Source organism: Sminthopsis crassicaudata, chromosome 1 (assembly GCF_048593235.1).
Source record: "Sminthopsis crassicaudata isolate SCR6 chromosome 1, ASM4859323v1, whole genome shotgun sequence".
NCBI lineage: Eukaryota > Metazoa > Chordata > Mammalia > Dasyuromorphia > Dasyuridae > Sminthopsis > Sminthopsis crassicaudata.
Genome location: NC_133617.1, coordinates 328,924,524 through 328,937,803, shown reverse-complemented (window position 1 = coordinate 328,937,803; position 13,280 = coordinate 328,924,524). Strand labels below are relative to the sequence as shown.

General features: G+C 33.6%; 1 protein-coding gene across 2 annotated transcripts in view; it reads left to right on the top strand.

The window, feature by feature from the left end:
- TRIO (trio Rho guanine nucleotide exchange factor) overlaps window positions 1–13,280 on the top strand; it is a 274,467-nt gene that overhangs the window by 115,539 nt on the left and 145,648 nt on the right. For both annotated transcript variants that reach the window (XM_074279114.1, XM_074279115.1), the window contains exons 10-15: window positions 1,861–2,056; window positions 2,961–3,127; window positions 6,879–6,998; window positions 9,154–9,345; window positions 9,863–10,012; window positions 12,301–12,415. In XM_074279114.1, coding sequence (XP_074135215.1) covers window positions 1,861–2,056; window positions 2,961–3,127; window positions 6,879–6,998; window positions 9,154–9,345; window positions 9,863–10,012; window positions 12,301–12,415 — 940 coding nt within the window. The remainder of the gene's footprint in view (window positions 1–1,860; window positions 2,057–2,960; window positions 3,128–6,878; window positions 6,999–9,153; window positions 9,346–9,862; window positions 10,013–12,300; window positions 12,416–13,280) is intronic.

Here is a 13,280-nt window from a genome sequence, read left to right as displayed (position 1 = left end):
CATTATTATATCTGCCTCTAGAGTTTTTCTATTCCCAATGGACATCTTCAGTTCATGTCTCATTTATTATGTTCAGCTTTACCAGTTTATTACCCATTCCTTGTCAATGGGACTATTTCAATTAAAAGGTGAGGAAACTGAGGCACAGGGAGATATAAGTGACTTGACAATCATTAGAAATTAAAATTGCTCTTTTTTTACATTATCATGTAATTCCTATATTTTGATTTTATAAAACAAAGCTTATTCTTTTCCCTCTTTAAAGAAATCAAGTGAAAAATCACCTTTGCCTATATATTTTTCTTTATTAAATTTGAAACTTCTTTAAAAAAAAAAAAAGGATGGTATTATATACAGCAACAACAAGACTATACAATGATCAATTCTGATGGACGTGGCTCTCTTCAACAATGAAATGATTCAAACTAGTTCTTGTTCAGTGATGAAGAAAGCCATTTACACCCAGAAAGAGACCTGTGGGAACTGAATGTGAATTACAACGTAGCAGTCTCACACTTTCTGTTGTTATTTGCTTACATTTTGTTTTCTTTCTCAATTTTTCTTTTTCTTCTTTCTTGATCTGATTTTTCTTGGGCAACAAAATAACTGTATAAATATATATACATATATTAGATCTAACATGTATTTTAACATATTTAATATGTATTAAGACTACCTGCCAGCTAGGGGAGGGAGTGGAAGGAAGGAGGGGAAAATCTGGAACAAAAGGTTTTGCAAGGGTCAATCTTGGAAAACTTACCCATGCATATGTTTTGTAAATAAAAAGCTTTAATAAAAAATAAAAACAAAAAAAAATTTTAAAGGATAGGATTATCACCTTGTAATTTTTTTTTTTTTTTGGTAAGTTTAGTAGTCTCCCAGTACTTCTGACACAACTCTAATGCCTGTGACAAAATTTAAAAAAAAAAAAAAAGTCAACAATATAGAAAGGGATTGTAGTAATAATTATTTTAAAAGGATAGGATTATCACCTTGTAATTTTTTTTTTTTTTTTTTTTTGGTAAGTTTAGTAGTCTCCCAGTACTTCTGACACAACTCTAATCCCTGTGACAAAATTAAAAAAAAAAAAAAAAAGTCAACAATATAGAAAGGGATTGTAGTAATAATTATTTTTTTGTTTAAAACTCTTCTGGTTAGCCTCAAGCTCAAGTCTGATTCATAGTTATTTACATGCTTCTTTTACATATTTTATAAATAAATACCACATGAACACACACACAGAAACACTAGGATCATACAAAAGAAATCTTAATAAGAATTAAGTGAAGGAAGATCAGTAAAATAGGACTGGTGTTCTTAGCTGCCAGGAAGCACTGTGGATAGAATTTTCTAAGTTTATGTCTAGAAGGATTGAGTTCAAATTGAGCCTGAGACAATCACTAGATCTTTGGCCTAGTAAAGACATTTTTTGAAGTTTCCTTAAATATACAATGGAGATAAGAACAGTGCCTACCTTGCAGAGTTGTTGGGATGATGAAAAGGATATTTTGTTTGCAAATTACTTATCACAGTATTGGCAAATAGTAGATGATTATTAAATACTTTTTCTTCCATTTTGTAAATCCCCTAAAGTCTCAACACAAGACAACCCGTTCCCAAACTTGTTCAGGTCCACCTTACTGGTCCCTATGTTGACAAGCATTGGAATTTACAAATGCTGTTTAACTATTCTGATTTGTATTAGAAAAGACATGCAGTATAGGATGGGAAATTGAAGAGTCTATCTCTATAGTGGATTTTTTGGGTTGTCCTTTCAATTCTGTTATTTCTGAAGATCTGTTTTCAGGATGTGTATGGGTATCTTGTTGTTCTGATGAATTTTTTTCCCCCTTCTATTAGATCATCTCAGACCTTGAATCTTGGAATGATGAGCTTTCTCAGCAGATGAATGACTTTGACACTGAAGATCTCACAATAGCAGAACAGCGGCTCCAGCATCATGCAGACAAAGCACTAACAATGAATAATTTGACCTTTGATGTTATCCACCAAGGACAAGATCTCCTGCAGTATGTCAATGAAGTACAAGCCTCTGGTAAGATAGGGACAGGTGTTTTGTTGTCACTGTTTTCCTTTTATGACATAAACGTTTCTTCATGTCGCTACATGGAGTCACTTAGTCTGTTTTAATGGTATGGTTAAAAGTTACTTTTGTATTCTTAGAAGTTTTTTAATATAATTCAAATACAGGTATTTTGAATTCTTAAAGTGAAATATTTCCAATTTCTCATATTAATCAAATATATAAATATAGATATTGAACTAACCCTTAAAATTCTTATGAACCATTCAAAACTCTTAAGAAATAATGTCATAAAATGATAACACTATGAGATTATTTAACATATTTGTGCCTCAGCAATGTAACTTCATCCTTAAGGTAGTTATTATATTTCAGACTCTTAATTTTTTTAATTTTTATTTCACCAGTAGATGTCACTAGAGGCATTAGGGGAATGTCCTAATATTGTACAATATTGGAACTGTTTTCACCAACTTAAAGCATGAAACCTACTACATTATTTTATATCATCTGGTCTAATGCAGTACTTATTAACATGCAAGCCAAGAGTGTGCAAATAAGACAAAGGTCCATTGTCCTGAAATGATGTAAAGTCTTTCTACATAACTGATCTGCAGAAAAATGTACCAGGAAATGGAGTTGTAAGAATTGAGCTCTTTAATTTTTCACTTTTTGATTATGGTAAGAAAAGAAAATCCATAAATACTTGAAAACTGTAACTGGTACATAGTCAAACACAGATTCAGATACATGTATGTATACATAAGTATATTCTTGGTCAAATTTTATCAATCAGGGGCATTGCTATGCAGAGGAGGCAAATAGGGATTATTGATTCTCCAAGCAGATAACTTACTTACAAATTTATTGGGATGTTTAAGAAGTTCTGTTCTAGCATCTCTTGTGACTTTTTCAGGTGTGGAGTTGCTCTGTGATAGAGATGTGGATATGGCCACCCGTGTCCAGGACTTATTGGAGTTTCTTCATGAAAAACAGCAGGAGTTGGATTTGGCAGCAGAGCAGCATCGGAAACACTTAGAACAGTGTGTACAGCTGCGCCATCTGCAGGCAGAAGTTAAACAGGTATCCAATGCCTTTGTGCAGGGCTGCAGAAAACCAGATGTAGAGTAGTAAGTGGTGTTACAGGAATACCTTGTGTTTCCACTATACACCTGAAAAAATGTTTCTAGAGACAGTTCCCTTTTCATTTGAAATCCACTTTGTGAACATTCAACTAACAAACTCCCTTTACTTACTCTAGCTTTTAGCCCTGGTACTCCTTCTCTATCCCCACCACTATATTATGTCTCTTGCTATTTCTCCTTACCATGTTATATGTGTTTTCTTGTGCACATATTTCAATAGTTGTATTTCCTTAGGCATTTTAGGAAATTAATGCAATTCTGATTCATAGAATTCCGCAGATGTATTCCTGAGATAGCCCTTTGGAACACAGGGTACATTTTTCCACTTGAAAAAAATGCTAGTAGTATTCCTGTGGAAAAACACAAACTTGTATTAATTAGCTGAATCTAGTACAAATTCAATTGAAATTTCAGATTTTTTTTTTTTTTTTTTTTTGCTGTCTTCATGCCCCTCTTAAACCTGATTTTTGGCCACCTAATTTTCTGAGATTGTCACCATCTCTATGAGTTCTCTCAAATTTTCTCCTCCATACCTCATCCTTTATTTTTGTTATCAGTGAGTTCAATCTTTTTTGTGTTACCCTGATCAACTGACCTCACATTCTTAGTATTCTGGGCAATAGCTATCTAAGATTAAAAGTAGCAGAGAGGGTACTAGTCTGTATTGGGAGAGAAAGTTCTTCCCCAAGAGCTCCCCATATCAACAGAATCACAAATCACTTTACTATGCTGCCCCATCCATCATTTGGTTGATAAACATTTATTAAATATTTACTCTGTTAAGCATAATGCTAAGTGCAGGAAATACAAAGAAAAGCAAAAAAAACCAAAAAACAAACAAAAAAAACCCACAAAAAAACCCTGTTCCTGCCTTTAAGAAGTTTACTTTCCAATGGGACAGAAAACATGAAAGACAGAGGAGTATAGTGGATAGGGCTCAAGAAAGCTCTGTGACCCAGTGCAAGTGATGTTACCACTCAGCCTCAGTTTTCTCATTTGTAAAAGAAGGATACAGAGTTGGAGTTAATGAACTTAGGTCCTTTTCATCTCTAAATCTAGTGATCTTATGATAAGTATGTACAGAATAAATGTAATGTTTAGGAAGTAAGAGCACTAGAAGTTACTAGGATCACTACAGCTCTGTGAAGGTAGTGTTTGAGCCAACTCTTAAAGAAACCAAAGCATTATTTCTTTTTCCCTACTAAAAGGGAAATTAGAAAAATAGAAATTCTAAGAAAAAAGGGCCTTTTGCACATTCTAGAGGCATCTAGGTTGGACAATGGATAGGGCATTAGCTCCTGAGTGAGAAAGATTCTTCTTTTTGAATTCAAATCCAGCCTTAGTCACTTACTAACCCTGTTTGTCTCAGTTCCCTCATTTATAAATGGGTTCATGAAGAGTCAGACGCAATTGAAATGACTGAAGAAAAACATGTACTATCTAAGGCTAACCCTTCTATGTATGCTCTTGATACTATCTTTCCACTCTTCAGGGACCTAATCCCATCAAAGAGTCTCAACAAGCTGCTTCTACTTTCTTCTTATCCTTTTACTCTTTGACCCTAATAAAACAATACTCACTGTATAATTTTGGAGATCATGTGTTAGATATTTGGCTGCTCCTTCTTAACTGGGAAATGCTTTACAACTTGGCAGGCCACTACAGGTAGCAGCATCTGAGAGAAGCATGACATTATAAACCTCCTCCTGAGTCTGTTTTGTTATTTGTATTTTGTGCCTAAAAAATATGACCACATTCCTTCCTGGTGGTATTATTGTGATTTCCTGCCAAATTTACTATCACCAACCTGGACAGGATAACATGCTATATGAGACTGTGCTTTTCCTCTTGTCATCTGGTGCCTATAATTCCTTCAGAGGCAGAGCAAGTTGGAAAATAAAAATTTTAAACATTTAAAAAGGTTTATTTTTTACAGACTGGGAAGCCATGTGTACCTGATACATCTTTTAGGTTTTGTTTAATGATCTGTGGAATACCCTGGGAGGCAAAAATACCCTAGCATGCTAGAGGGAAGGATAATTTCTCATTTGAGATGTGCTAGTAGCTCTCACAGAATGTCAGAGAAAGAAGAGATCTTAGAGATCATCTAATCCAATACCCTTATCCCTTCATTTTACAGATGAGGAAACTGAGACTCAAAGAGCTGAAGTAAGATAGTAATTGTTAGAAACAAACCTTAAGGCCAGACCTCCTTGTACACTATTACATCCTGAAAAATGTTTAAAAACCAGCTGGCATTGCCCACTTTTAAATTTAATTTGTATTAAAAATATCTTTCAGCAACTTTCTTGAATCAAGACAATTGACAAAACAAAAATTCAAGCCCTAATTTGTAGATTTGATAATTCCTTAGATATAAAAAATTAACAATTGGTTCTCTTGAGCAGGTAGGGGCTGGTTCCAGAACACTGTTGATTATATCACATTTTTCCCCAGGTTGGAGCCCCACATTTTATACTTAATATATCTAGAACCTTTATGTGGTATGTAGGCTACTGTAATGGATTCCACTAATCCTAATTGAGTTTTTCTGACTTTTTTTTAAGAGCAACTAATGTAAGGTTTTTTTTCTTTTCCTTTAGCAAAAACTTCAAATCACTTATTAAAAAACCTTGTATTTCTGGTCTTTTTTTTTTTTTTTAATGTTATCTTTTTGTTTTTTACATTGGTTAAATTTCTCCCCTATCCCAAATAACAAAACATTATTTTTAATAAAAAGGAGAGGAAAAAATGCCAGTACTGTTCAGTTCACCCAGAAAACAAATGACATCCCCTCAAAACAACAACAATAAAAATTATCTTTATGAAGAAGTAAGGGTAAGGCTTCTTCTCACATTCTTTCTTTTTTTCCTTTCCTTATAATTTTACAGCACTTCAATTTCTTTCTTTCTCTTGTTTTTTCATTTATATGGTTGCACCATTTTGTATGTATTTTTTCTTGGTTCTATTTACTTTGCTTTATATCAGAATTAGTTTATGTGAATCTTCCCATGTTTCTTTCTAGTCATCATATTCATTATTATTTACTGGCACCATTACCTTTCATATTAAATTGCACAATTTTTGAAGCCATGAATTAACTTCTTAATTTTGAATCTTGCAAAAGAAAGAGACTTCAGAGTCCTAATAATTAATCAGTTGGATCAGCTACAAGTAATGATGGTACAGACTGAGTTGTCTCCTACTCTTTATACCACTTTTTATGACATGTCAATGTCTATTAAAAAAAAAAAACAAAGATGAAAATTTAATAATAAATGGCTTGAAGTCATTTGCATTTTGAATGTTATACTTGTCACATATTTGTTAAACTGAAGATATATAGAACATACCTCTTTATTAGCAGAGAAAAGCTTTTAATTTAAAATTTTTTAAGTCAACTTCAAATATAGTCAATAATCCCATAAATAACCACTCCCAGCACTTTCCATTTGCTGCTGCTAAAACCTCTCACAAAATGGTCATGGTTCTAAGGAGATCCCAATGAAGGCTACAGTCAAAGTGCTTTTGTAACAATAAGTATACCCATAATCTTGTGTTGAAGATAAACATTAAGACACAAAAACCAAGCAGTCTTTGGGAAGCATCTAGAACTCTTTTAGGTAATAGCAATCCACAGACTGCATGCTAAGAATCTGCCCTGTAAATAATTGAATTTGCAATTTCAGGTGCTGGGTTGGATCCGCAATGGAGAATCCATGCTAAATGCTGGTCTCATCACAGCCAGCTCATTGCAAGAGGCTGAACAGCTACAGCGAGAACATGAGCAATTCCAGCATGCCATTGAGGTAAGAATTCTTGGGTGCCATTTATTTACATTAGCTAATATCCTTGTATTACTAAGTAGCTCATTCCTACTTAGTTTTCTTCTTCAAAATTATTTTAATACCATGTCATAAATAATTTTAATCAAAAACAGTATTGAATGAAGCCATGATGATTTTTTTTTTTTTAATTTCTGAAGATCTGTAACTATTCCAGCAGCCATAAAATAGGACCAATGTAATGACCAGGAATAAGTCAGTTATTTATTTTATGATGTCAGGAGAGTCAGATGAATTAAATTAGATGCCCTTGTCTTTCTATGTCTCATATTACTTGTCATCTTTTACAATTTTTGTGGTCTGTCTCTTCTTATCTCTTAAACTTGATAACATAAAATTATCAATTGACATTTAGATTTTATATCATTTGAATTTACATATATTTCATAAATCGACTAGTTTTAAAAATATAGCTGTGACCTTATTTCAATAAAAAAAAATTTCCCAAACATCACTAACCCATGCAACTAAAGTACAGTAAAATGAGGAATTCGTAATAGTTTCATATAAAATTAACTTTTGCACTAATTAACTGACTGAACAATCTTTAAAATTTTTGGTTGGAATATCTAATTTCGTTGATTATTGAAAACTTATGTTATAGAAACTTTCTTCACAAGTGCAGATCAACAGCTCATTAGTTTTCAAGAGTTATCTAGGGAAGTAAAAAGATAAAAATGGCTTTCCTTGAGCTGAAGAATTCTTGACACCTGTTCCCAAGCTTTTCATGATTCTGTTGCTAGTTTGGATGGGGAAGGGGGAATACATAAAATCTTCATGAAATAAAATCATTTTATTATCCTTTATTTTTTCCTGGTATGAGCTTCATGCTGAAGCTCTAAGCTCATCTGTTTGTAATGTCAAGTATAGTTTATCTTCACCAGGGAGAACACAGAATACATTTTCCCACAAGCAAAAGAAATTCTGGCAGTAGTCCTGGGGAAGGGAAAGGCACAGATCTGTGTAAATCTGTTGAATCTACTACAAATGCAAAAGAAATTTACCAGAGTTTATTTTAGACATTTTCCCCCCTGTTGAGGTTGAAACCTTGCATTATGATTTCCCTCAGCTTCTTTCCTCCATACCTTAAACTTGGTTTAATAGCAGTCAGTCATTTTTTGTATGGCCCTGGTTAAGCCACTAGAACACCTGTCACTGCTCTGGGCAACAAAAGTTACAGAGATGATGCCATTCCATATTGGGGGAGGAAGTTTCTCCCCCAGAGCTCCTTATGCCACCAAAATCACAAATCCATTTTCTATGTAGTCCTGACCCATTTACAATCTTTTATTGACTTTTCATACTTATTTACAAAGATAAGCAGAGAGGAAATCTGAGACTTGAGTCTGTGGATTAAAAAAAAAAAAAACCTGGAATTTTAAGCAATAAATTTTAAGTAACCGCCCCTCTCCCCCCCCCCCCCCCCCAAAGATCACAATTTATCCTGGCCTTTAAATTGAAATTTCATATTTGTCGGTTTTTTAATAATGCATAATATTTTCACTTGACATAATAAAAATTAGAATCCTTACTTCAATCACTTTTCCCTTTCCCCACACATTATATATTGAAGATAAGCATAGAAAAGAGATTAAGCAATAAGCAAGTTGGAGCATGTTTGTGAATATATAAAACATTGCATCTATCTCCCAAACTCTTTCTAATTTTTTTCTCAAATCCCCTACAACATACAGTAGCTAAATACCACAGTATGACTATAGAATGCCCATTCCTCCTGAAAAACAAAAGTATTTTCTACTGAACTTCCATCAGTTTCTTTTTAAAATATTCTAATAAATAAGTCAATAATGAAAATTCTAATAAATAAATATTCTGATAAAATAAATTAAAAACCTAATAAATAAATCCATTATGAAAATTCTAATAAATATTCCGATAAAAATACATAAATAAAAATTTTAATAAAAAAGTATTCCAATAAAAAATAAACCATGTTGAAGATTTTCATCCAGAGACAGAATTAGCCTTCCTGATTATGTTCTTTCAGAAGATGGAGAGCAACAAAGTAGCTAGAGCCTGTGCCAATTCTATTCCAATAAATGAGTAATACTCCTTGTGGGAAGCAGTTTCATTTTTTCCCCTTCTTTTTCTTCACCAGAAGACACATCAGAGTGCCCTGCAGGTACAACAGAAGGCCGAGGCGATGCTTCAAGCCAACCACTATGATATGGACATGATCAGGGACTGTGCTGAGAAAGTGGCCTCTCATTGGCAGCAACTCATGCTCAAGATGGAAGATCGCCTCAAGCTGGTCAATGCCTCTGTTGCCTTTTATAAAACATCAGAACAGGTGGGAAAACTTTCTAACTTGTGTATGCTTTTCTTTACCTTTAGATTCAGTTAGTTAAAGAACCTTTTAATTAAATAATTTGCTCATTAGCAGCTGGCTTTAAAAATGTTGGTGCTTTAAGCAAATTCTATTTAAAACACTGCCTGCCTAGCTGCTAAGGAATGCTGTGAACAATGGATAAGAGACCTCTCTTACTCTTGTTTCAAACTTGTCGCTAACATATAATAGAGACAAATGTGGGCTTTATAGAATTTGGCTAATGCCAGAATTGACTTTGCTCTTTATCTTCCATTGCATCTGATGAAGCTAGTTTTCAAAGATGAGAAAAATGACTGCTCTGTCTGCCTTTTGTTTTTTAAATCCTACAATAGTGCCAGCCTGGTGCTCTCCTCATGAAGAAGTTCAGGCTTTTTTTTTTTTTTTTTTTTACCAAAATAAAAACTAATGCTGATGCTTTTGTCAATACAAGGGGACATTTGAAAGATGTACTCAAGCCTCGTTTTCTGGTGCTTCGCAGGTGTGTAGTGTCTTAGAGAGTCTAGAACAAGAATACAAGAGAGAAGAAGACTGGTGTGGAGGAGCTGACAAACTGGGTCCCAACTCTGAGACAGACCATGTAACCCCAATGATAAGCAAACACCTGGAACAAAAGGAAGCATTCCTGAAGGTATATATTTTTTTAATTTTATGTTTTTCTTGGCTTGGGTTCCTCACAAGGCCTCCATCACCAGCCTGTTGGGAAGAATGTGTTTTATAAACAATACAGGATTTTATAATTGACAGTTCCTATTATTTGTTGCAAAAGCAAAGACATTTGTAGTTAAGTTTAAAAATTGTGTTCAATCTATGATGTACGTTAGCACCCATCAAAAGAATCACAATGAATCCTTTATAAAGGACTCCAAGTGCACAGAGAGAAAGTGGATGAATCTGTGAGTTCCTCCAGAGAGATTATTCCTAGACTTTCACATGGTTTTTGACATTTGGTAAAAACATTTGTGGCAATTAAAAGTAGCTCAGTAGCTCAGTGGATGGAGAGATGGGCCTGGAGTCAGGAACACCTAAGTTCAAATGTACCCTCAAACACTTAGTAGCTATGTGATCCTGGGCTTCTTACTTGACTCTGTTTGCCCCAGTTTCCTTATCTGTAAAATGAGTTGGAAAAATTAATGACAGACTTCAGAGTTGGACAGTAACAACAACAAACTTATGATAATATTAATGTTGAAGAGTAATGATTGAAAGAAAGAAAACCATAAAATTTTGTTGACTTTTTAAAAGATGATAAAAAGTTGTGTCCAACTTATCCCCAATTGCCTCAGCCAAAAAAAAAAAAAAAAAGTATTAGGACTTCATGCTCCTATGTTTTTAATAGACTTTATTAAGTACCTATTGTGTACAGATAATTGTGTTAGCCACTAGGGAAAATGTAAAATTTAGACAACATATTTCTTTCTTCTTAGAGTCTATGGATTACTAGTAGGGAGGAGTATAAAAAAAAAAAATGTGCAATATAAAATCTAAGGATTGTTATTACTGGGGATGAACATTGAAGATTGCATGAAGAGAAAGTAGCTTTTAATTTGGGATTTGAAGGATGACTAGGAAATAAGTCCCCCAGAATTGTTAAATGCATATTATATGTTAAGCACTGTGCTAAGCTTAGGGCTTGCAAAGAAATGCTAAATCAGACTCTATCCTCAATGAGTTCATGATCTAAACAAGTACAGAGAGAAATGGAGGGCATTCTGAGCCTGTGGAACAGCCTGGGCAAAACATAGAGGCTTTATTTGTGATAGATTCTATACTCGTCCAGAATTAACTTGCCCCGGGGTCCTGAATCTCTGGGAGGGTTTTTTTCCTCATATGGCCACCTTTTCATTATTGAGAGTTCCAGATTGAGGAGTAATAAGACTATTAATCCACAATCTTCCAGGACGATTTTTTCCCCCAAATAGCTTTTATTCCTGGATTGAGAGCATTGAGCCATTGCTTCCAGGGAAAAAGGTAAAATCTTGTGTAGCAAAATGCATTTAGCTTAAAATACCTTTCTCTGATAATTAAATTTTGAATCCTTAAAAAGGTAATGTTTAGAACTAGAAATTTCCCAAGCTGTAGTGCATATGTAGGTAACAAAAAATCATTTTGTTTTGAAATGACTAGTCATTCAGCATCTCTAGAAAATAAGCACTAAGAAATTTACACATGATAGGACTTAAAAGTTTAGAAATGTTCTGCATCAGAAATATATGTAAGCTATCAAGACTTATATTCTATACTAAATGTAATTTTGGCATTACTCTGATGTAAGGGCTACATGGGATGTAGTAGCAAAAACTCTTAATGTGTTAGGTTAAAAAAAAAAAAAAAAAAAGCTAAGTTCAGGTCCTCCCTCTGATCCTAATCTTGTTGCCTTAGAAAAACCATTTTTACCTTATCGCTTTCCTAAACTATTGAGATTTAAGTTACTGATGATCTCCTGGCCTGTATTTGCAGGGGAAATTTCTAAACCAGAAATTCCCATTATCCAGGGAAATGACAGCTCCCAATCAGGATTTTAAAATTTTAAATTTTAAATTTCAAATTCAAAAATTTCAAATTAAAAAGAAATTAAGAATTCTGTTGACTGGTTAATGAAAAAGTTAATTTTATGTGATACCAGTACAAAGGTATGTGATACCCTTATTGTACTGCCATTTTGTTGCATTGGCTATTACTTAATGAACTGAGGTAATTGGTGTTTATTTGGAATAGAAATTGTTGTATCTGTATATTTTTAAAACTAGTTGGGTTAAGAAGTATATATAAATTGTATAGGTGTATGCAAAGATTTATATGAGAGTGAGATGAAGTTGTCTTTGTATTGACGTGGAAATTTATATAGGGTCACCACCTGAATACAAAGACAAGTTTCCATAATATATTAGTAGTCACAGACCATCTATTTTTTCATAGGCTTGCACACTTGCTCGAAGGAATGCGGATGTTTTCTTGAAATATCTACACAGGAACAGTGTAAATATGCCAGGGATGGTGACCCACATCAAAGCTCCTGAACAACAAGTGAAAAGTGAGTACCCTTAGAGCAAAGCTTTGGCACCTTATAGGGTCATGTAACTGAATGGGGTTACTTAATCATAATTATTATGATTTATATACCTATTTTATACACCTCAATATGCAGGGTCACATAAAAATTTCTTAGACAAAAAGGGGTTGCCAGTGGAAAAAGTTTAAGAAGCCCTGCTTTAAGAGCAGCCCCGTTATACATTAGCAATATTGATTGTGTCTGTATTTGCCTAGCTTACCCTTTGAACACAAGTCAGAAAGGACTCTACAAGTGGAAGTTTTGTGCTAGTTTTTGAACTGAAGCAAGGGAAGACACTTAATAAAATTGCATTATAACATCATGTTGTAGGGAATCTTTTTAAAACCATCTTCATTTCATATTCATTTATTCTTTTTCAGTCAGTCAACAAGCATTTATAAAGTACTGATTTTTTGCAGAGAATTCTCTTGGATGCTAACACTCATACAAAATTTTAAATGAGACTTGAACTCTACCTTCAAGGAAATTTGCTAATCTTTCACATATAGGAAATAAATTATATTTTGATTTGTCTTTTTATTAAAATAATAACACAAAATTTCTAAGCTTATAATAACTTTATTAAGTTAGGAGGCAGGTATCATAGAATATTATACACAAAATAAATTCATTCGAATTGTTGAGACATGGTAGAGTAGAAACAGATACATTAAAAATAATTGAACATGGGAAGAATAAGAGCTTTGAACTGCGATTGCTCTAAAGAAAATATATTGTTTTCATAGTATATAGCTACCCAGGGAGGTAAACTGATCAAACTATTATAAAGTGGTAGGATTGTATAAGAGAATGAAAGCTGATCCTAAACCCAGCAATATCTGTGTGA